Source organism: Motacilla alba, chromosome 15 (genome assembly GCF_015832195.1).
Source record: "Motacilla alba alba isolate MOTALB_02 chromosome 15, Motacilla_alba_V1.0_pri, whole genome shotgun sequence".
NCBI classification, from domain to species: domain Eukaryota; kingdom Metazoa; phylum Chordata; class Aves; order Passeriformes; family Motacillidae; genus Motacilla; species Motacilla alba.
The window spans coordinates 11,005,293-11,030,455 of NC_052030.1; the positions used below are offsets into that span (position 1 = coordinate 11,005,293).

Below are 25,163 nucleotides of genomic sequence, written 5' to 3' on the forward strand. Positions count from 1 at the left end.
CCTCTGTACTTCTGACCATCATGAACTGCTGCTTGTAGGTCTGAAAGCAGGAAAGCCCTGCTGTGATCTCTTAGCAGAGGAGAAGCTGTTTTTCTTGGAGGGCTGTTTCCAAGATTGTAACTCGGGGAGAGAATGCTCTTTGGGGAGGTGTTATCTCTTATCTGAACAGCAGTCATCTTGCATTGTTTTGTAGTTAATCAGATACCTGTGCTGGCCAGAGCTCATCCTCATTAGGATTTGAATAGGTTCTCTAGCAAATCTTTAAACATTTGCAAAAATGCACCCAGTGCAGACTGAGGTGTTTGCATTTCTCTTCTGGCTGAGGAAACCAGCAACACAATTTGTTTGTTACAGACTGCTGAACACCTCCAAAGCAGTCAGTCATATTTTGGAGTTAAGCCACCCTGCTGGACTATTCTTCACCACCTTTTATGATTTTTGAAATACTTGGAAGCATTCATGGTGGTTTTACACAAGATGCATTTGTCTGAAAATTGCATAACATCAAAGGGAAAACATTTCTGCACAGTTCTTGCATTGCTGCTGCTCTGGATTTATAAACAGAAAGCCAAATGGCTGGTGACATTCAAGCAAACAGTTGGTTTTGGGATTTTTGCTATCATAGTTTTGCAGCAGACCAGCCCTAATTGTGTCTGAGGGAGTGTGGCAGTTGATTTTTATTTTGTTTTATATAAATATGAAAAAGATTGCCTATCTAAATGCTGGACATTTCTGACACAAAATACAAGCAAGCTGTGTCATTTGCAGACAAGCCCGGCATGTTCTTGTTGCCCACAAATGGTTCCAGTTTCCCCTACTTCTGACTTTCTAGTGCTTGGAAAGAAAAGATGAGCTCTGAATGAACCCTGAAGGTCAGTAGATTCAGGCTGTTTCATTCCGGAGAGGGAGTGAATTCCAAAGCTGTGAGGCCCTCACAGCCAAATGCAAAGATGTGAGGGTTGGCAGAGAACTAACAAAAGATACTGTCCAGCCTCTGCATCCCACCCGAGGAAGGTGATAAGGGTAAAAGAAAGTGGACAAAGAGAATTTGGCAAATAGTTCTCAAGATATGTGCATGCCAGTAAATGCAGTTCTTAACTTTACCTTTGGGTGTTTTCCTAATAGTAAAAATTATTGTTCTGCATGTTTGCCCATGGGCTGGATTGTTCTAATTTTCAACTAAATAATGTCAAAAGTCCAGAAGAAAATTGTTTATCTTCAACGTGGGGCAGTACAAGAGGGGCAGAGCACTGGGCTGGCACGTCCCACTGGGCTGTTTTTCATTACAATTCCTTAGTCAGCTTTTGTGCAATGTGAAGTGTGAAATATTGTCAGTAAAATGAAGTCAATCACCCTTAAAACCTCAGTACTGTTTTTGTTTTATTTTTCCATCCAGTTTCTGTGCTGCAGAATTTTACTCTCTCCCTGACATGTAGAACTCACTTGCTGGACCAGGCTACTCTCTAATTACATTATGCCCTAAAACATTGCCTGTGTTAGAAGTGATCCTGTAAATGCATCAACATCCCTGAACCAATTATGCTACCATTTAATTTAGCTCTGAATTAGCCCAAATTGAATTGAACAATTTCCCAACCCACCAAATACAGCCGGGATGTCTTCTGCCAGACAAGGAGGTTTGGAATAGTCATTAAACCAAAGGGGCTTAATTAAAAAAAAAAAAAAAATTAAAATATATTTTATTTCCAAGCCGTGATTCCAACCTGTGATGATGTGGCTTTGAACAGGTTGTTTTACTGCTCTGTGCCTCAGTTTGGCACGTGTGATAATGCTCACCTTGGGGAACAGGCATGAGGCACCACGAGTTGCTTAACAAGCTATAAACATTTAGGATTTTATTGAAATCACTCCCAACCCCTTCCCTTCTCTCCCACTCTGGTGCTGATAAAAAGTGCTCAAAAAGACACCTCTTCTCTTTCATTGTGAGCAGAAAAACTGCTGTGCATTTGCCAATGCAAAGATGTCATGTGTGTCATTAAAACTCGCACTGTCCACACTTCTCAGGGGCCTTGCTTGATTCCACCCCCTGCACTATGGACAAAGAGCACCGTACATTTATTTCTCCTTTATTATGGTAACGAGAGTGTACCATACTTATCTTGACAGTATTTAACTTTGCTTTCTTTGCTAATTACAGAATGCCTGACCCGGATTTCACCGTTAGAGATGTGAAGCTATTAGTGGGTGAGTTATTTTGAATGCACTGGATTAACTCTATACAGAACAGAATTGCTTTTAAATACTTGTCCAGTTGTGTTTGTAGACATTTGTGATAACTCTCAGAATCTGGGAGAAGGCATGGAGGAGCAATTTGTAAATTAAAAAGGCTGGGAGAACCCTAATTAGTAATTGTGCTGACCAGACTCTGATCTCATGCTGGATAATTGGCCATTTGGAAGAGAGGGAATGCTTTTGCTCTTAACAGGTGTCCTGCAAACACTTTTGTGATCCTGGAAAGCAGCAGCTCTATTGATCGAGTTCCTATTTTTTTTTTACCTCTGTTGTAGAGCATCTGTTTGTAAAAGGTGTGACTGGAGCTGTATCACCTTTTGCCTGTGTTCTCCCCACGGTATTTATCAGTGTCAGCCAGGTTGGTGCGTTGAGGGAAGGTTGTAAAGAGAGGCTGTGCACAAAGCCTTGCAAACTGCCTGGCTTTTGATGAGACACAAACCAGAGAAGTGGTGACTGTCATCAAATGTTTCCTAGCAATCTTTGCAAAATTAATGTTTTTTAACTCTAAGAAAAGCTACATCTTGAGTAGGAGATTATACTGTATGTTTCTTTGAAATCTGTTTTTGCTGGAGATAGGTGTGTTAGTTATTGTTATCTGAAATTGGTACTGAATAGTGATCCTGCACTTCATGAAGTCGTCGCTGTGGAGCAAGCTGGATGTGTTGGCTGCAGTTCTTGGAGATTTTTAACTGCATTCCTGCTAGTTAGAATTAACTCAGTCTATTTACCTGAATTAACTCAGTTTATTTACCTGTCTTGTGGCAGCAGTTTATCTTTAAAATTAACTCAAATGCTGCATTCTGAAAGACAAGTGTTTTTAAAAATTACTCTTTGAGTTTTATAGTCAATAGGAATATCAAGTCTGGAAAAGATGAAGCTAAGAACAACAAAGGAGAGGAACTTGTGCCTCATTTCTGCTCACTTGGGGTTATCAGTGAGAGAGGGGTTATCTCTGATAACCTTCCTTCACAAACAACTCAGCAATGTTGCTTAATTTACGACCATTTATAAGCTCAGGAAAAAAGCCCCAAATATCTGGCAGAAAATGTTTGGGAAGTAGGATGGGAAGTGTTACTTTGGTGGTCAATCTGCATTAAATTAGAAAATAAACTTTTATGGATTTTCTAAATACCTGCATGTGCACATTTGCAGGTACAGAAAAAAGCCTTTTTGCTGTGGAGGAGCCTTGTACAAACTCTGTAATTATCTGGACCCTGTTGCAGTTTTCTGAACTTGTTCCACAGCTGACAAACTGCCATTTCTGCCTCTGAGGCTGCTGGAGCCGAGGGTCTGACGTTGAGATGTTTTGGAACAGCGTAGTGTTGCATAACAACAGTGTTTTTCCTGTATAACAGTCAAAGTGTGGGAGTTGCATTTCCTCAAGATTGATGTCCTTTGAAGTATTAGGGGGTGGAGATTCCTGTGTACATGGCCAGCAAAGCGGGAGGATATTTATAAATAAAATTGCATTTATGAAACAATAGAGCAGAAAGAAACAATAGAGCAGAAATAACATTTGTAATTAACTTTGACATTAAGTTTAATGTAAGAGCTGCTCACAGCTGGATCAGCAATCCCTGTACCTGCTCATCACATCATGGATCCTTTCATATCATGTTTGGGCAAACTCCCCTTGGAGTCATTGTGCTGAGCCCATAATGTGCTCCAGAACATTGTCACCTGCCCTTTTTATAATACAGTTGATGACTTTTGGCCTCACAGGTGGAAACTTTGATTCAAAAGGTCTGAAATATCTGGGAAAGGGACTGTAAGTTGTACCTGAAAAATCACAGTTCTTGTGGCAAATCGTTTTTCTCGCTGTGGAATTTGTGCTGGGTGGAACAGCCACATTGACACTGAGAGCACATGGGGGAATTCCTGTCTCCATGCCAAATTTTAAAATGATCTACTCATTATTTCTGGAAACACCAGTGAGCATCTTCTTACAACATATCATTGCTGATATTTTTTTCTAGTTTTATGTTACATGTGTTACACTCACTATCTAACGTTCAAATAAAGGACATTCAAAGTCTTGTTTTATTTACATCTCCTGTCACTGGAGATGCTGATATGTCATAGCAGATCCCTCAGATCTTCCTGAACCTCCAGGTTTGCATTTCTAATATGAGGTATTTTGAAAACTTATTCAATCCTTTGCTGAACCTGGGGAGGGAAGGATGTTTGGTGAATGTGAAATGGAATGATCATAACTCTCTTCATCTGATTGTGTGTGGGAGTCAATAGAGAGAGAACACAGTCTGAAAAATGTTGTGTTCTGTGTAAACTTGTTAGCTTTTTAAATGCTCATCATCATAGTTTGCTGGTGCTTTTTAAACCTTTCATTTCTCCTCTTCTTTGAATCAGGGGAAGCACATTTGTTAGAGAACCCTTTAAGGACATGGTGCTGACTTTTTCCAAAGCACATAAATTCCACGGGAAGTTAATGAGCCTTTGGTCCCAAACTTTGCTGAAATCTTACTTTCTATTTCTAATGTGACTGTTGTACCATCTGCACAGGGGAGAACCTAAAAGTCACAGGGAAATAACAACAAGCTTTTAAATCTCCCTTTGAAATCTCTGCTCTGTGGCAATAAAAAGGAGAATAAAAAAAGGATGGGTTGATTGCTGGTTTTGTTTACTTGAGCTTAGGTGTCTCTTTTGTAGTCTTTTGTCAGACTTCCAAAGAAACATTGACATTGCTTGCTGGATTTTTCTGTTTTCCTGGCTTAAAAAATGCAGCAACCAGCTGTAATTCAGTTTGGTGATGTTCATGACCTCCTGTTTCTGACACGAGTGCCTGATTGTGCCCCCATGTGCAGTGTATGTGCCTGAAACACTCTGCCCTGCAGTAGCTTTACTCTCCAGAGCCAGACTCCCACCTCCATACAAACCTCATCCTGGATGCTCTGTAAAACCTGAGCTGATGGATTCATTTCAGCAGTTGGAAATGTCTCATCTCTGAAGTGGCTGTGAGCCAAGAATAAAAATGGAGAAGTGGAAAGGAATTCCTGGCCTGCTCAGGAACCTGAGACAACTCTTGAAAGATGTAAAGCTCTGTTGTAATTTAAGAACTCTTAAGCTTTGTAATTTCATTGCATAAGGTAGATTTGATTGCTAATTCTGAAGGGCAGAATGTCACTGTCATCTCTTCATAAGCTGATTTAAAATTTGATTGAGGGTCATTGGCCCTCTTAGAGTGTCCTTAAACATCTGCCACATCTGCACAAAAACTTTGGTGTCATTTCTGCAGGGCTGCCTGTCATAGATGGGCAGAACAGCAGAAGCGTGTTTTCCCAGATCGTCAGCTCCGCTCTCTGCACATCAGTACCTGTGTGAGAGTTTTGTGCCAAGTACTCTGCAGAGCAAGGGGAAACGCTTGCCTGGGCTGAGCAAGGAGAAGGGTGACTGCCTTGCTCAGCAAGCTGCTGAAAGCCAGGGCTTCCCTGGTCGCTGTGGACCCTCTCCAGCCTTTGCCACTCCTAAATTCAAGGACTGAATGCAGTCATTTGCTTCAGTCTTTGATGTCAGAAAACCAAGGCATTCCATTTTGTCATTTGTTTGAATTTTGTCTTTATATTGTCCTTCATGGATGTCACACAACCTGAAGCTGGCAGCCCTGAATACTTTTGGAAGCTGTGAACCATGTAAGGGAGAGAGAAAGAGGAAGTGCTCATGGATGCGTGCCTCAGTCTATCACTCTGAGCTCCTTGCTCTTTCTCTGATTGCTTCTTCTTACTGGGTTTTTTTTTTTAGAGGTTTTCTTGGTCACCATGAGTTGAATTTAGAGGACTATCTGCTTTTCTGTGGCAGTGCTTCCCCCTGTGACTCTGCACTGCCGCTGTCTCCCTGAGTTGTCCCAGTCTGCCCAGGAGCTCCACAGGAAGGTGTGCAGGCCCTGCACGAGCACAGTGTCTCTCTCTAAACAATAGTGGCCAGTCTGGATGTATTTGCATTTATTTCTAATTTTTGGCTGGTCTATTTTCAGTTTGCTTGCAACAGGCCCACAGTCTAAGGCTTTGGAATCCCAGCTTTTACTCATACCTAAGTAAAGTAAACAGAAAACGAAATAAATGGAAGTGCTGCTGGGTCTGTGATGTGCATCACCTCTTCCCTCTCTGGGCTGGTGTAGCTTTGTGGGCCAGGGTAGGTATTTGTTGTGCACCCCCAAAGTGGAGCTTGCAATCCCAGCAGGTGGCAAAAGGGGAGATTTCAAACATGCTGAGGATTGTAGGAAAGAAAAGAGACTTTGGGTTATTGTGATCTCTGGGCTGAAGAGGTTAAAGTTGTGACCACAGCGGTCACTTCTGTAGGATCAGCAGCATTGTCCTATGGAATTCACCGTGCCCAGCCAGGCATTGTATCAGTGGGAACAGTGCAAGTACAGGACTTAGACTATTCATGGGGTGGTCTAACAACTGACATCCACTCACTGATTGATTTTATTTAACTAACTCACTACTGGTTTATTTATAGAATTAAAAAAAAAAAAAAGTGTAGGAGCAGCAGAGGATGTGTCATCAGTCATGCAATTTGCTATTAAAATCTGATGCTGTAGACTGGACTGGGCCCTGCTGCTCATAAGTGTAGGAAATGTTTGGTTGCTGTGTTCACAAACTGCACTGAAAGACTTTGGTGAATAAAGAATCCAAGAAAAGTTGAAAGCAGCAAAGCTTTTAATTGTGACACAATTTGTGCATTGAGCTATGGCAGCAAAGAGCAAATATAAGCAAGCTCCAGTAACTGTTGCAAAGACCAATCTTCATCTGCCCAAGGAGATGATGCACAAGATGTGACCTAATAGATCATTTCAATATTTGATTCCTGTGATTCTGTCAAATCCCTAAAGACCTGGCAGCAGGCTTTGATCTCAAGACAAAGGGTGAATGGAAAACCAAGGCTCTACATATCCTGTTGCTTTCTTTGGTGGGAGTAGCTGAAGAAATACTTGATTATTGCTGGGATTTGCCTTCTCATTAGAAACACCAAAAGAACAGGAGCTGAGCCAAAAATTTCAGTTGCAAATTGACTGTTTAAAGAAATATGTGTGAAGATCTCTGCCTCAACTATGAGTTTATAATCATGGTGTCAGTGGAGCAAGATAATAGAATAAGTTACATCATTAAATCCCTGATATTTTCAAGGGAAAAGTCCTATAAGTAGGGGGTGCTTGGCACTGCAAGTGCAGGTCAGCCTTCCCTCAGCCTGCTGACAATTTCTGGAGGAGATGCTGTGTGTTGTTACACATCTGCTCATGGTTTATTCACTAAGTGCATCATCGTGCACTGAAGTGAGGATCTGAGCTTTCATTAACATCAGTGGGTGAAATCAGACCTGCAAAGGAGTATTTCCCTGCTGTTTAGATTTTTTTTTCCACAGAGGAGATCCCTAAGCAAGATTTGTAAAGTTTGGTATTGCAACATTTTCCTCATTCTAGGAGGAACTGCAATTCTGCAGTGTGGTGGTGCACAGTAAAAAGTGTGGCCTTGTTTTTCCCAGGTGGGAACCAGGCAGAAAAGTGAAATTATCTGCTAAAATCAGAATTTGGGGAGTCTCAGTTTCTAGTTTTCCTGTAAACTGTAAATGATGCAGTGAATGTAGGGAGGGCATGGCCTCTTTGTGCAGGGACTGTGGTAGGGAGGAACAAGTTCCCTGAGTAGTTAATGTCAGCAGGCTGATGTAAATAATTTAAATTCAGTTGGGACAGAAAGGATTACTGCCCATCAAATGTACCAAAAAGCCATACACTATGTGAGGCTCTGCATCTTTCATCCAGCCATTTTTGTTCTCTTAAATACACACACTGCTGTAGTCCCCAGGAATTCCAGTTAAAATGGGAATATGCATGCCAGGTACTTCACAGACAGACAAGAGCCCCCCTGACCCATGCTTCTGGAAGGAGGTGATATTGAAGAGGAATAGAAAGAGATATAAACATTGTAGGTAATGATTATTCTGGCTCTATAAAATGTTTTATATACCTATTAAAAACTGTACACACATTTATAGATGTGTACACATGCACACGTATAAATTTCATTCAGTACTGAATCCAGAATCATAAGCAGTGTTTCCATGGAAGAGAAAATTGTGCTGCTGGTGGTGACTGCAGGTCAGGTGGGTAAAGGCAGGAGGGAGGGCAGAGACCGTGTAAAACACTCCTTTTACATTAGCATACATTTCTTGTGGTGTGTCTGCACAATGGTCCCCGAGCTGGCTGCGCAAACCTTCAGCTTTTTGTTAGCAGCTACTCAAAAAAAGCTGAAAGCAAATCAGAGAAGTGTCCCTGAGTAGCTGCTTCCTAGTGATTTTTTGGTTCATTCCTCCTGCGTGTTTGCTGCTCCTCTCAAATTGATCTGTTCTGAAAATTGTATCATGGTTGAATTCACATCCAACTACAAAGCAAGTCGAGAGGCTCGTAGTGTGGTCTGCAGGCAAGTAGGGGAAATTTTGTCTTAATCAATGTACAGTTCTCCATCCTGTGAAAGAAAATTAGCCGTGTAGATACAAAAGAAGGACAAAGCAGCCACACACTGCAGCTCAGAAAACTTTCCATCATTTCTGCTGAATAGGGACTCAGTGTTGCTTTTTCTATAGAGCAACGCTCCATTTGTTTCAAGGAAGTTGTGAAATTGGAGACCGAGAGGAGTTAGGAGGGAGGCTCATTAGAGAGGCTCTGTTGTAAGGAGCACTTCCCAAAATTAAACTGGCTGCTCAAAGGAAGTGCAAAAGTCTGCCCCCAGACTCGCATCTAAGTCTTGATTAAGATGTATGGTTCTCCCCTGGTGTGGGGATTTGTCCTGTGAATGGGAATGCCAGTTGGGAAGGGCAGAAGAGCTGAGTCAGGAGTCATTAACTGCTGTGTCTCCAGGAGTCTTGTGTGGAGGGACAAGGAGGAAGCAGCGAGGTCTGTGCTCTGCTCCTGGGACCCAAAGAATGCATTTTTCAAAACACACTGGGCCAGGCTCTTCCAGGGGAGAGGAGTCATCACTGATCTCATGGGAGGGGAGGTACTTGGATGAAATATTTCCATTCATTGTAAGATTTCTCTTATTTCTCACGGGGGTTTTGTGCCTCACTGGGTGATCTGTGCCTGGCCTGCTCTCTCTCTGGGTTCTGCTTTTTTTGCTTTTCATGTAAGTGGGACTGTTGGAATATTAAGAAAACTGAGTTAAAGAAACATCCATAGTTTGGAAGGCCAATGTCTGTGTAGTTTTATACCAACTTGTGACCATGTTCCTCAGGCTGTGAGAATTCCAACTGAGGGTACCTCAGCCTCTGGGCCCTGCAGGTCACACCCTGAGCTCATCAAGGGACTCAGATCCACAAGAGACCCACGTGTGTCTGACAGCTGAGAGGAGCAGGGGATCCAAGAGCACCTTGAAGCAGGAGATAAGGATGGCTCCCTGCAGGAGGAGGCTGAACTTGGATGTTCCTCACAAGTGACTGTAAAATAATTACATGTCACTGCTATTCCCATTGATCTGAGGCTACAAGCCCAAAACCTGTATTTGCAGGGAGCTGGGTTATGTACCTGCATGCAAACTTTCCAAAGGGAAAAATGGAGAATCAGAAAGCAACTTTCATCAGGGCCCCACTGATTTGTCTCAGATGTTTTTCAGAAACATGTGTTTGAGATCCAGTCCATAAAAATAAATTGTTTCCGCCATCATGTTGTTTTGTGACCAAAGCTTGTTTTAAAAACTTGCACTATTTTTTAAAAATGCTCTGTTTTTAACGTCAAGTTCCAAATTGCTCACAGTCATGCTGACAGGCCTGTCAACATGCTTCATGCTCTAAACTGGGAAATGTGCTAAGTCAGGCCTAAAATCAGCAAATAAATATTACCACTGAAAATGATAATTTCCCAGTGTCTGTAAGCTCAGATGCAGTCAAAGCAATGGTCTGTCAGCAAAGGGGTTTGTAAGTACTGTTGGTATGAACTGGACAGACTCCTAGCTGCTGCATTTATTTTAAAATTTGAGTACTGCAAAGAGGAAACATCTGGACAATAAAAGTAAAATAAAATAAAATATAATGTGCTATTTCATTGAAATGATTGATTCCAATTCTGTCTAGCAGGTTTCTCTTTCCAAAGTACAGCACTGGAGGCTTATTGGATCATCCTTTTGTCTTTGTGCTTTTTTCTTTCTTTTCCCTTGAGCGACCTCTCCTGTTTCTCTGCATCCCTCTTTCCTTCAGGAGGCTGCTGTACTGTACAGAACTGCTGTACTGTACAAAACTTGTTTTACCCCCTAATTCCATAGAAGTTTGTGAGGAAGTTCAGGTAAATCCTTCCAGACTCTAGCAAGTGTTCTCAGGATCCTCTTTCCAGCCATGAGCCAACAGTGATAGAGAGAGCAGCACACTCTGCTGTGAACAGGACCAGTAGGACTTGACAGGTGGGGTTTTTTTGTTTCCCATGGAATCTATCCCTTTGTGGGACACCAGCAGTCCCATATGTCAATCAGCCTACTGTGATTTCTGACCTCCTGCACCTTAGCCCAGGGCTAGGAAGAATTCCAAACTTGTGGAGCTGCACTGTGTTCTCTCCTGGGCAGAATTAAAATTAGTAACTAGGCAGCAAAGTTTCTGAATGATTTTTTTTTTCAAGTGAAGGTTCCATTAGTGATTTTCCTACAGTCTGAGGGCTCTAATTTGTTGAAAATTGAAGTGGTTTGTAGCAGCTCTGAAGGAACCCTTTGGGACTTTGGCATCCACCAGTGTTAAAGTGGAGAAGTGCATAAATAAAGTGGAAATCTCCGTCTATTAAAGTGTTGTATTGCAGACTTTCAGAGGATGTTGCTTCATTTAACACTCACTGGTTCTGTGCCTCTTAAACAGCTCATTGTTTAAGCAGAAAAGCTGCAGTCTGCAATAGCAGGAGGGAGCTGGGGCTGTGGTTGGTGTCACCGTGGGATTTCCCCCAGCGCTGGTGCTGGCTGCACATCCTTCCCCTGATGTTTGTGGAACTGTGCTGGGACGTAAGCAGGGAGCTGACCCTGCTTAAAAAAAAAATATTTAAGCCTCATCAGTTTCTTGAGTATTGGTGAACAGTTTGTATCATGAAACCAGGACCTAGGGCAGACAGAGGTTAAAACTTACCCAGTGCTCCTGATCGACTGGAAATAGAAACTTCTCCCTCTAATACCAATACCAGGATCTGGTGCCAGACCATCTCTCTGTCATCTAAGCTGGCCTCTAGCTTTGCTGCTGCTGCCTGCTGACCTGGGGAAGTGTCTCTGCTCCTTGTGCTCCCTATTGCAGCCAACAATTTGCTTTTTTTGCCATACCAATTAACTGGCGTCCTGCTCATTCTCTTCCTTCTCTCCTCGCTTCTGGCATTGCTCTCCCATCCCCTCCTGTGTGCTGGCACAGGCTTTCCTCTCTCATAGTGAGGTGGTTCAGGAAGTTGAACCAGCAGAAAACTCACACTGTCTTTCTCCCTTGCAGAAAGGTGGAGGAATATATATACATTTATTATTTTATATTATTTTGGTGCATGTTTAGCTCTCAGCACTAACCAGTGCTGGGCTAAGCTGTAATGGACACAGCCTTCCACCTCTGTCATAAGTTTCCACTGGGGCTCTGTGCATCAGAAGTGCCAGGTGAGTGAACTTTGAGCCATGATTAGAGTTTCTGTGCAATAAAATAAATAAAAAGAAGGCATTTGATGCTTTCTCATGATGCCTTTTTTTCCCCTCCTAGAAGTAAAAATGAAATATTATAACACTCACTTGCCTATGTTTAGCACGTCCGCTGACTTGCCATTTTGGAAGTAGAACCAGTTCTATTTTTAGAGCTGAACTTCCTGTTTGAGCTCTCTTTGAGTTTGTCCTTTGCCTAACACAGGCAAACTCTTTAAAAAAATCTTAGTTAAACTGGGACGGTTTTGCTAAAAACAGTCATGTTCATGTCCAGATATAAACAGCAATAAATCTGCTTTGAATGAGCATTACAACAAAAATACAACCTCCAAGAGAATGTATTTCCATGATGTCAGGACATGAAAGTGAAATTGAAGTGAGGTGTTGGTGTGGTCGGCATCTCAAAGCCTCTGTCTTCAGGTGGATTTTAAGATGAATTGTCCATGTGGAAAAACCAAGCAGAACAGCTGTTTTAGAGTAACTCCCCACAGTCACACTGTGCTTCTGCAATAAGCATCCTCTGCTTAGCTCATCCAGACTAGAAATGAGCTGTCTTATTTTGGAGTGATCCCACCCAAAATCCTAAACATTTCATGGTAGTTGTCACGCTTTAGTGTAGTAATATACCTTAGTTCAAAACTACCTTCAAGTGTTGTGCCTTTACCTAAAAATATATATTAATACCAGCATGTTTGGAGGTTTGATGTAATCATAGCTATATATTTCTTCAGATGTTCTCATAAGTGTGGGTACAAGATGTGTGGGAGTGTTGCAACCCTTTGACACCTTCAGATACCCCTCTGGCCCAGAGGGGAGCTGCAGGATTGCTGGTACAGTGCACATGTTGTTGGTGGTGTGAGTGGAGTTGAAGGTCTTCTTCCATTTCCTAATTGCAAAGAATGGGGGAAATCGAATTTTCCTCATTAAGGGCTGATGACAAGGCTTCAGAGGGCTGAAAGGTTATAATTCTTAGAACATTTTTCTATATTGTTACGCTTAGATATATTTTATGTTGAGACGTTTTAGGAAATGATTAATGGTCTTAAAAGAAATTTGATAGATAAAGAAACATCAAGATTTTCACTAAAGTTATAGCCCATCCCATTTTTTCTTGGACCTTGTATTATTTTTCTTTCTATAATTGTTATTTTTGTGCTCTGTGTTTTCAGCCACCTAGGGTACGCTTATATTACAAGTTAATGCATTAGGATATAAAAAATTAGAAGTAAAATGCTTCTTTTTATAAGGAATTTTTTTTTTTCTATGAGCTTTTCACTGTCTGAAGCTTCTAAGACTCACTAGAAATGATGGCTTGGGTAGGTGTAAGGATACTGATCAATTCCATCTAATGCCACTAGAACACACGATCTGCCTGAGCCCGTTTCTCCAGCGCAGTCCTGCAGCGCTGAGGCTGAAGGGCTCCCCAGGCGCTCCCGCACTCGTTGTGCTGCGGGCCCGCAGCTCCTCCCGCGGCTTATCGGCATCCGATAGCAAACCACGGAGCTGCAGAGGGGCCGGAGGGAAGGTTCGTGTCGGGCACGGCACTTTCACCCCTCGGGGAGGAGGAGACGCTGTGACCCGCTCAGAGGGCTCCTGCTGCACGGCCAGGCTGGCGCTGGGGACAGAGCCGGCCGAGGGGAGCAGGGAAGGCAGAGCCCTGCCCAGGGCATGCCCTGCGCTTCCCTGCGGGCCCGGCGGGGCTGGGGAAGGCGCTGGGCGAGGAGCTGCGGGGACAGCAGCGAGCGATGGCCGGGCTCGCTTCCCTTTGTTCTTCTGTGCCCTCTGGTGGCACTGAGAGCGACGGGATCGGGACGCGCCTCTTAATTTGTTCGTAGCCTCGCTCAGAAATGCAGGGAATGTCGGGAATAGCTCCACTTGAGTAAGGACTTTCTGCTCGGATTCACACCCCTCCCAGTTAGCAGGGGATATCATAATAGTCTCCCGTGGGCAGCAGAAGAATACGTGCCTCCAGCTCCGGGAGCTCCGGGGGGATTAACTGGGATGCAAGTCAAAGCCTCAGTCTTTAGGTACAATTAACCCGCTAGCGAGGCTGGCAGATTTCCTGAGGCTCTGCCAAAAATCCTTCTTTACAAACCAAGGATTTTTCCTCATAAGAAGCGTAAAGATTAGGCAGGACCGGTGGGCTGGTCCCTTGGCTTTGGAGGTTGGTTTCTGGTTGTCAACACTATATTGTACCTTCAGCACAGATCTCAATTCAGCCACAGAGGGTTAAAATAATTCCCCAAGGTAGCTTTATCCTCTTAATGGACAGGCTTGATAATCATTCTTACAGAAAGGACATTTTCCTCTTTCCTCTGCTGTGGGGGAGTTGCACCTTTTCCTGCTGGTGCTGTGCTGGAGAAGACACCACAGCCTAGAAAACTCTGGTGTCGTTTGCAGCTCTGATTCACACCTCCTGTGCATTCCTCATATTCTGCTGTGTGGTTCATGTTTGCATTGCTTCCACTGCTCCAAATATCCATGCTAAATCCACATCATGGAAAAGGATGGGCCATGCTGAAGTCTGGCAGCTTGGATAACCTGAAGCTCAGTCAGGGGAAGGCAGTTAAAAATAAAAAATGGCAGTTGCTGGACAACAGAGGATATGATTATAGTCCCAGCATTTCCCATTCCCTGTTCCCTCTCTGGAAAATTGTTAAAATATTTTATATGTGAAGGGAAGTGTGGGTGCAAACTCTGCAGGGGAGATCAACAAGAGCTTTGCTGAATGACTTCAGAACTGGAGCCCATCATTCCGTCATCCCGGAAGTGTCTGGGGTGGGCTTGGCGAGCTGGGATTTGGGAAATCATTTGCTGGTGCAGGGAAGATGCCTGTGTAGCCTTCATTCCTGGAGGACAGTTCTCCCTCTGACAAGGGGACAAGGTTTGCTTCCCCATTGTTCTTGTTTTACCAAGAAGCCCAGAAGACCCCTCTCTGTACCAAACCATCTTGTCCAGGGTGGGCAGTGGGAGGCAGGGACCCTGCACAAGTCATTTTTCCTCCAGATGTTCATTTCTATGTGAAAAAAATACTATATTACAGCATATAGAAATGCTGTACAATTCAATCTGTGAGACTCTTTACAGTGTCTTGGTCATTAGGCCTCTAAATAAAGGGAACTGATATTATATATGCTATTGTCACCTTAATTCTAATGGGGATTTTACTAACACATGAGCTGGAGTAACTTGATATGTTTGTAAGGTTTTAAGCAAAGCATAGTTCTCCTGTAGCTCATACTGATGGATTTTTTTTTCCAACTTACATCCCTGCAATTGATTCTTCTGTCTCCTTGCTGTTGTCTGCTCCTCTTGTCAGAGATGGCACTAGTTTGTTTTTCAGTTACCATCTTTGTCGTCCTTTGGGGATTCACTTGTGCTCCATGAGCAAGCAGCAGGAGAGGAAGATGTTTCTTTAGGCTGTAAAATCCCCCAGCATCACCACTCTGCCTCTGAGTCACATCTGCTGCCAGAGAGGAAGCAGTGCCTCTTAATCCCACATTGCCCAGTCCAGAGCTCTACTGGAAAAACATCCAGGGAAGTCAAGGGTGAAGTGGTGCACAGCACACTGAAGCTTCCCCTGTCAGCAGTGAGAGACTCTGCCAGGCTCCAGGTGTCTGTTATCCATGTCCAGGGTGATGAGCTGAAGTGAGGGATGGGTGGGAAAGAGGGTGAGAGGCTGCCAGGGTCACTGAGGTCCTGCTGGGACCTGCTGGGCTGCCCCAGGCTTGGTTGAGGGGGGTCCCTTCTTTGAGAACACAGGGAGAGTGTGATAAGGGGATGCCTAGGAATTGGTTAACAGAAACGGATCACGGTAAAATGTGTGTGGAGCTGCTCAGAAATCCAGCCTGACCTGAGATCTCTCAGCCTGCCATCACTTTTTGGAGCCTCTGTGTGCTTCTTTCCCTTGCTCTTTACTCTCCCAGATGATATTTTTTCACCTTGTACTAGGAACAGGAGATAGAAGAAAGAGCTGAATCTTTTCAGGACAGAAGAGATAAAGCTGGCAGTGAGCCAGAGCTGCTGTGCAGTGGGCAGTGAACACCAGGATGTGAACCTGTAATTATACATCTCAAATTCTGTGAGCAGTACTCCAAGAATCATTATGTATAGGCTTGTTTGACAGTACTGTGGCTTAAGAGAAAAACATCCCCTCAAATTACTCTTTAATTTGGAAGTCAAGAGATTATCAATTCAAATCTTAAGCTCTTCTGCCTGTAATTGATAATCGTGTTCATTTAACAAACCTGCTATTGAACTGCTCCTCATACTCTTAATTCATCAGGTAACTGCTGATTTTTCTTTTGGAAAGGATAATTGAGAGGCTCTACAAGGTTGCTTCCAGCAAAGCTGAGATCAGACCTAGACAAAAATGTGGCAGATCCCAGGCTGAGCCACTCAGCCCTTCAGATGCAATCTTGCAGTATCTGTGTCCTCAGCCCCTCTGGGCTGCAGCCCTTGCTTTGATCCCAGGCCCGGGAAGCAGGGATCAGGATGGCTTTCATTAGGGGCCTGTTTAACAGGACTCCACCCAAGCTGCTAACCTGTGGAATGGAAAAAAGACCTTTCCCCTAGATAGTAAAGCTTACAGTTAAAAAAACCCCAACAAAACCACACCAAAACCCTCCAACCCATCACTAGATTTTATGTCTGTTGTTTCAGATGCCGAATTTAAGGACACTTGTGCTTTTTCACACATAACTAAACTTCTCATCCTGCCTCAAGGTGGCAACACTCCAGACAGTCCCAAGCCCAGTCCGAGGATGGGCTCCTGTTCCTTGGCCTTGGAATGGGGGGTTTGACTGACAGGCTGGTGGGACTATTCCAGATTGACACTATATAAATTTTTCTTTTTGATTTCAAAACTTTATGGTCTTGAGTTCCTTTGCAGAGTCATTATCACATCTGTCACTGTCATTGCTATCAGGGGCTAAGGATGTTTGTAACGGAGAGCAGCAATCCAAGCTATTACTCTTGCTGAAATACTGCTCCCAAGCACATGATAGACCAGGTGCTGTAATTATTAATAATTCCCTCTGATGGTGCATCGCAGCCCCACATTTTGTATTAATGCAATTTATTTTGAGTTATTTCTTTGGCGGTGAAAATTGTTTTGGAGAGATTTTTTGGAAGCATTGCGAGTTTGTTTGCTGGAATCCTCTCCTGGAAATGAGGCATGTCTCTCATGGGCTCCTGTTCACTCACACACAAATGAACTGCTAATTAGGATGATGAAATTGCTGGGAGAGGTGAAACCTTCCAGTTGGCCGAAGAGAAGATTGTGGATTAATCTGTGTAAAGCTGAAGGCTCGACTAAAACTGCTGCTCAACATTCTGGTGCTAATGAGACTTGTATGTCTGCCACTCGAGGAGCTGAAAGTAAGGCTTGTGGTTTTTGTTGAGAGATCCAAAGTGGGGGCTCACTCCTCTATGGCATTTAGTGCTTTCATGCACTGGAATTGGGAACGTTCAGCAGTTTACAGTATCCAGTGATGCAAGGCAGTTTTTGCTCTTTGTGGACAGTTTTTGTACATGAGTAAAAGCATCTTGAGAGACATATGGATGTTTAGAAAATTGCAGTATGATTTGGAGAGCAATTTGTCTTGCCTGCCCCCTGCTACCATATTGTATTACTTCTTCATAGTTTTTAATGTACTTCTGCTGGCATCAATTCACATAAAGGAGGAAACTGCTCTCTCCATCTCTGTGAAGAGCCAGGTGACCTGTTCAGTGTCACACTGGGCAAAAAGTCTAGTTCCAAGCTACTTGCTCACTGTTTGAGCTTCTTAGGAGCCATGGAAGGGCTGGTACTGGTCTCATCCTCTTTTCCTGCAGTCACTGAGAACAGATATATATATAGATATATAAAATAACATACATATGTGTATGTATATATATAAATGAAGGCAAGGCAGATGCTTTGATGTTGCTGCTGTGTTTGCAGGAAGCCGCCGGATCGTGGATGTGATGGATGTGAACACACAGAGGGGAGTTGAGATGAGCATGTCTCAGTTTGTCAGGTACTACGAGACCCCAGAGGCCCAGCGGGAGAAGCTCTACAACGTCATCAGCCTGGAGTTCAGTCACACCAAGCTGGAGAACATTGTCAAGCGCCCCAACGTGGTAAGGGAGCCCCTGGTGATGGGCTTGATTGCAGCTTCTTCCCAGAAATAAATCAGGGAGTTTCAACAAGGTGATGGGAAGTGCCCGGAACTCCTGCTCGTTTCGTGTCAGGATCTCATTTTTAGCCAAGTAGAAAGCTGGTGTCCTTGACAGTAGAACTTAATTTACAGGAATTAGGTACCTGATGAGCTGTTAATCATGCAATTTGCACTGATACACAGTTCCTCTCAAGGTATTTAGGGGAAACTTCATCCAAAGTTTAATACCTCTCTAGTATTTTTCCCCCTCTAAAGAAGCTTAAACTATCAGGAAGCTTGGACTCATCATATATGAACACTCCTTTTACCCCAAAAAATATTCAGGGGGTTCCAAAGCAAAAAAAAAAGTTGGGAACACAATTGTTAAATGTAGAAATGTTTACATAATTAAATCAGCATAATCACTGCTATGTCAGAATTAGCAGTAGTGGAAGGGGGTAGATTTGTACATACTTTTTAAAGGCTTTTGTGATTTTATTCCCCATGGAGTCACTGGCATGAAACTGTGGCCTTCTTAATAAAGATGATTTCATTAATCTCTGAAATGTAGCCATGTGTGCTGTGCTAGCATGTAGCTGCGGGTAAAACTACAGCTCTGTGATGTTTCGTTTTCAGACACTTCTTACCTGATTTCTAAGTCCTTTTCTAGTTACAGCAGCAGTTTTTTCTGCTGGAGACATCTCTTACCCAGGACAATATAAACACCACACTTCTGCCTGAACAGGTCACAAATAGATGGCAGCTCTAATTGCTGATTTGTAGAAGTAATTCTTAACTAGACTCCTTCGTTCTTTTACATACAGATCGCAAATTTGATTATTAATCACCTATTTAGAAGTTCATTCAGATTTTTGCTGTCATTCAGACACTTAGCGGGCAATTTGAAGGTGCTCTGGGGAATTTCTTGTGTTCAATCGATCCCTGTTTTCCCAAACACATTGTGCTCAGCGAGCTTTTAAAACATCTGTGCAAATTTCCTGGGTGCTTAGAAATGAAATACGTGGTTAGGTACCTGTTATCACGTGTAAGTGGTTATTTCATAGCTGTTTAAAATAGCCCGAGTGCACAGTTGTTTGGAAAACTCACTGAAAGAGAGATTTGCATTCCCATGGGAGTAGAAGAGAGGGTCTTGTGGAAGTCCAGTACCTAAAGTCAGCTCTCATATATTTGTATAAGATAGTCCCTTGAATCCTGCAGAGTTCTGAGCCCGTGTAAGGCAGAAATACCTGATTTCGGTTCCCTGCTGTGTAAACTCTGGGTTGCAATATCAGGATGTGGGAATTATTTCAGAGTCAGGGCAGTGAGCAAGTTTTGTTTTCACATACAGTTGTGATATTGATGGAATCAGTCCTATTTCATCCTTGAGATGGAAGATATTAGCATCATATAATCCCTTTTATGTTTGCATTTTAGTGTTCATAAATGCAATTTCTAGGCTGTTGGCTACAAAAATGCCACAGACGGTACAAGAGAAGGTGCTCACAGGTGCTGATGAGACAGAATGTGCACTCAGGTAAACTGACTGTAAAACTCTCCTTCCCCTGTGCTTTAAGGGGTTGAATTGTGGTGATGAAATGCTGCACCTTGACAAGTTGAGTGCACAGGACTTTTGCTGAACAGCAAGGCTCTCCCTGTCTGCGAGCATCTGCTGCTGTCACTGGAGGAGTTTCAGCCAACAAGAATATGTCCTACCATGTGTTCAGGAGCTCACAGTTTATTTTGGTGGCCTTTCAGGTGGACTTAGTCGACTGGGTGGATAATATGTGGCCACAGCACTTGAAGGAGAGACAGACGGACGCTACCAATGCTATTTCAGAGATGAAATACCCCAAAGTGAAAAAGTAAGTATTTAAAAAACTCTGCTCTTGGTTGCCTTAAATCATTTTAACTTTGCTGAATAGAGTCTTTAATCAAACCTCTTTGAAAAGTGCATTTTTATTTTTCAGTTTTCAGCAACTCTTTTTTGAAAATGGCAAACTGACCTTAAGTAGTAAATTCTCCGAAAGTGCTGCCCAAAGAAATCACATCACACAGATATGTCACACAGTATAGTCAGAGTCCTGCTCTAGGCTGGGCTCAGATCTGCCCAGGTCCTAAACTGCTAATGACAGACATTATGAGCTGAGAAATGTTTTGTGAAATGAGCTTGAAGTGCATTTTTAATGGGTGTGTGTGACTTCCTAGAAACTGCCACTGCCCTTTCTGCCAGTTTGCCTTTCCATTCACTGTTTCAAGAGCAAGGTCAAAGATTGGACTGACTGTCCAGGCTCAGGACCTGCTCAGGACAGGATTGGGACTGAACACAAGAGCAGTTTGTCCTGGTTCTGCCTAGCTCAGCTCTAGGTTCTGGGCCAGCATAGGCTCACCTTGCTTTTTCTTCTGCTTTAATATCTTCCTTGAAACTTTTTACGTGGTGATGGGGAAAAGGAACTATTTGGGGGCCTCAAAATGTGCACTGCAAGTTTAATGGGCATGAGTACAGCTGAGACAGGGGTTCCTTTAATGATGTAATGACCTGTATGGCTGATGAACACCAGGTAATCCTGGAAGCCCTTCACTGCTGTTTCTGTTTTATTGGCCAGACTGAACGCTGGCAGCATCCCAGGCTCTGCTGTTGAACCGACCTCTGGTGTTCTGCAAATCACTCAGAACTCCTTCCAAACTGTAAAATAGATTGGTACTAACAGATACAAAGGAGTGTGCAGCCAGGAAGTGATATGTAGCATTTACTCTTGTTCTGTAAAAATAAACATTTTGGAAGGTAAAGGTCTCCAAAAAAGAAGAGACTCTGTGACAGACATTGGGGATTATGCTCAGCACCACAGATTTCAGTGGAAGTTAAAGATACTCCTACATTTTGAAAAGATCAAACTGCTCATTAGGGTAACAACTGGATGTGGATTGGAGTCTCCATGCATTTGGAAATGTCCTAAGTGACACGCCTGAGGTCACACAATAAACCAGCAGCAGAGCAGCACTTGCCTCTCAAGTGGTTAGTCAGCTAAATAACATTATTTATAATTTGCCAGAGCTAAGAAACTGAATCATGATTCAGGGCCTAAGGATTCATGGATGGTACAAGGCAAAAAGTAAAGGAAACGATTCCTCTCCTAGAGCAGGCACACTCCAGATGCTGAAAAAGATGTAGCAAGTAAACAGAGCAAGGCAGAGATGGTTTGAAGGATAAGGTAGCAACATGACTAACAGAATTTAGCAGAAGAAGCAGACTATATGCTTGCAGTTCACTACTTGCATCATGAAATGCCAGATGGTAGGTTTCAAAGGGACTTTAGAAATGTACCAAATCAACAGATTTTGACATGGAGTTTTTCCCATTTGTGGAGCGTGGCCTGGTAGGAAGGCAGGAGATGGCTGATGAAGAAGCAGACACGGAGCCGTGGAGGTTGCTGTCACTGGCAAAGGGAAGGTGGAGGTTGACAGCTTGATAAACTAGTAGATGTGATAGGTACAGGGAAACTAAACACTGAAAGACTGTGAACACTTGAAATGTGACAATAGAGTTTGATGTTGGGAAAAGGAGTTACCAGGCATGAGTGTTAAAGGCGAGGGTGATGCAGCTGGAGTGATGAGGATGTAGCTGCTGAGTGTCATCTCACAGAAAGACTAGAGAAGGATGATTTACAGCGCTGTTGGCACAAACCCCTCATCAGTCTGAAGAAGCCACAAAGACAAAACCAGTAACAAACAGTGACAGTCTGTGAGCACAAGAGAAGCTGTACCAGATCAGGACGAAGACAGACCGCTGGCTCTCAGTAACCTATCTGCTGTTGAGTGCTGGCATTGATGCCCTGGCAGGAGTGTAAGAATGGTGTGAGCGTAAAATGATGCCACTCCTAAAAATTACCTTCTGAACTTTGACTGTCTGCAGTTCAGGCAGGGGCTGTCCTGAAGTAGAAGTGGTTTCTGTGTGCTCAGTGACTCTCAAAGAGATTGCTCTTCCATGAGCATGTCTGGTTTAAAGATGAACTCCTCAAGAGATTGGCTTTCTCCATCTTTGGGAATTCAACTTGACCCTTTCTTGTAGAGATCTGGTCCCAGTTACTGCTGTGAGTATCCAGAGGGTTTGAGCCCTTATTAAGGAAATCAGGTTCTGTTGTGGAGCCACAAGTCAGTGCTGTCACATGCTTCACACTGCCCATTCTTTTACGTGAATCATCTATATTCATATGCTTTATTAATGACTGTTGTTGCTCAGAAATGGGATCGATTCATTCCTTTCTCGTTCTGAGCGTTCCCATAATTCTGAGAGTTTGCAGTATGCCATCCCCACCATTAACGTGTTCCCTACAAACAAAAAGCACTCCAGCGAGAGCGCTGCAGTTTCGCAGACACAGATGGCATTACCAGACACAAATGTCTGTCTTGGCTCCTGCACGTCGAGTTCCGTGCTGGGAGTGAAGTTAGAGAACGCTCCATCTGCTGCTTCGGTTAGCAGAGCGCCGCGCGCGCCGGAGCCCACCCTGCCCCGCGCTTGGACTCGCACCATTCACTTCTCAAAAAATTCTGGGTAATGAAGTTATTTTTCTGCCTGTAGATAAATGGCTGCTTACCTCACAGGAGCCTTAGAGGACTGAATTAAGTGGGGCAATAGTTTATGCCCCCTCTTTCACATCCCAGGGTGCAAGTTCCTGAGAAAAGTCCCGCAGACATGGGATCCTGGATGAGAGTGGGAAGATGCTGTGTAACCAAGAGCCAGCAGGAAAAGGCAATGATATTTTACCACCAGCTTTTAGGGGCAGAAGCTTGTTATATCACCAATACCATTTTCAGGTAGCTAAAACAAGCTGAGATTTGTTTTTCTGTTTAAATTTATCCAGAACTGAAGCAATCTGGATAAAGCTGAGTCAACCAAAAAAACAAACAAAAAAAAAAAAGTACTAATTTGATTTTTCATTTGTCAAAAGAGATAGCCCTGCTGAAATTATTATCCTCTTTATTAGGTTTGTAGCCTTGCAAGATAATTTGCAATGCAGTGGCAGTGAATATCTACTGTTCAGGACATGAAACAGTACCAGGAATTTCTAAGAACTTGGTAATATTTGTGCTGTGGAACAAATGAAAATGAAAGCTTTGGTCACTGCAACATCCTTTTTACCTTCAAAATTCTTTCTATTACTTTAAATATCTAAGCACTGCTGTAATAGGTCTCTATAATGATGCTGCCTTCAGTTAAGGACGGGGTATGTTGTGTGAAACATCTACCTGTTCACAAAGGAATGCTGCTCTGTTAGCATGTCCTCAGCCCTATTCTCCCTCTCCCAGGCTGTTGTTCAGCCATCCGTTCCTTTCTATTCATTCCTTTACTAAGTAGGGATGGATTTAAACAGATGCTAAAATGCTCTGCTGAGCTGTGGTCTAATTAGAAGCTGAGGGTGCCTCTGGAGACAGGGAATCGAGGGAGCTCGCAGGTCCCACAAGGCAACCTGGCACTGGTTTACACATGTGAGAGACTTGTCTGCACTTTGTATGCCATTTGTGGATTGCTTTTGATACAAAACCTCTATAAATAGAATTCAGCAAAAAAATTTACACCAAGAAGTGCGTGTTCGTTAAGACTTTCCAAGCTAGTAGAGTAAATAAAATGTGATGTCTTCAGATCAGTGCACGAGTCTCAAATCCTCCTTCAGGTAGAACGTGGAGGAGCAGCATCACACATGTAACTCAAATAACCACCAGTGTTTACAACAGTTTGTGGTGGCCCTGGAGCTGAACAGCCTTGTCACGGGATGAAGAAATGAGCTGTGCTCTCACAGACACCAAACTGCTGTTCCAGGGGCAGATAGCCTGGCTCGCAGTGAGTTGCTGGCTTGGTTCAGTTCACTGTGGTGGGGGAAAAAAAATTAAAAATCCGAGCCCACCCCTCATAGCCTTGGTTTTCCACCGGGGCTGGGAGCGGGCAGGGATGCGACGAGGGAAGTGTTGTCGCTTGCTTTGGTGCCAGTGTGGTCTGAGAGTGTGATTTGCAGGCACTTCACAAACTCTTCGGTGCAGGGCAGAAAACTGGCTTCTCTTAATCTCGGCTGTTGTTTCTGTGTGGCTGACTCGGACCGTAACTCCCTCGGGCCAGGAGCCGGGCCTTTCATGTGCGTTTGAAGTGCGCGGGGTGTGGTGACCGCGGGGTGTGACGATTTGGTTCGTTCCCCGGGGCTGGGAGCGCTCGGTACCGCTCCCCAGGAGGGGGACGGGGCGAAGGTTGGTCCCGGCAGGGCACGGGCACTGGGCCCGCTCCGGCCGGCTCCGAGCGGCCTTCCCCGGGCAGGGCTGGTCCGGTACTGCGGAGCGCGGGGAGCCGGGGTTCGTCATCCCTAAGGGGGAGCGGGGGTCATCCTTGAGGAAAGCCGGGCTCATCCCCGCAGGAGCAGCCAGGGCTCACCCCTAGGGAAGCCGGGGCCCTCCGTGAGGAGATGCTGGGGCTCATCCCCGCGGGGCAGCCGGGCCCTCCCCGCAGCGGCGGGGCCGGTCGCTGCCCGGTGAGGCGAGGGTGGGGGCGGCAGCCGGGCCGGTGCCTCCCGGGTGACAGTGGTTTCTTTTGTCTTGCGGAGCAATTCGTGGCTTCCAGTTGCAGGGCCCCAGTGTGGGAGCGCTGTCGGTGCGGGCCGAGGCGCCCCGAGGTAGCCTTTGTTCCCGCTGCCTCCTGGCAGCCCGCTCGCAGGCCCGGCAGGAGGGCCCCCGCGGTGCCGGGATGCTGCCGGGGGCCGCTCTCCCCCGGCACCCGGAGCGGCGCTCCCGCCCGGGGATGGCGAGCGAGGCCCGCGCCTTTCCCCGCGCTGGCACTTGCAGTTGGCTCATGGGTCTGTGGTATTCGGTTTCAGGCTCAGGGATTTCAACCAGCCGGCGCTGCTCCTGGGAGGAAGGAAGAGTGAGCTATACTTTTCTCATTGGCCCGAACAAAAAACAGAAGCCTCTGCTGGGGTTTGGGAGTGGTTTATGGGCTGAGCTCAGTGGCAGGGGAGCCCTCGCAATGCCAGAGGGAATAGAGCCGTATGGTGCGCGGTGCCTATTGCGGGAGAGAAGGAGCTGAGCTCAGGGTAACGCTGCTGCCTGTGCGCCGCTCGCGTCTCGCCGGGCCCATGTGCATGAA

The 25,163-nt window shown here is 44.5% G+C and overlaps 1 protein-coding gene across 7 annotated transcripts in view; it reads left to right on the forward strand.

The window, feature by feature from the left end:
* The window catches only part of KDM2B (lysine demethylase 2B), a 105,970-nt gene that overhangs the window by 6,545 nt on the left and 74,262 nt on the right, over window positions 1-25,163 (forward strand). For 5 of the 7 annotated variants that reach the window (XM_038151965.1, XM_038151966.1, XM_038151968.1 and 2 more), the window contains exons 4-6: window positions 2,159-2,205; window positions 17,845-18,023; window positions 19,796-19,902. In XM_038151965.1, the coding sequence (XP_038007893.1) occupies window positions 2,159-2,205; window positions 17,845-18,023; window positions 19,796-19,902 (333 nt within the window). The other 2 variants (XM_038151970.1, XM_038151972.1) reach the window with 2 other exon arrangements.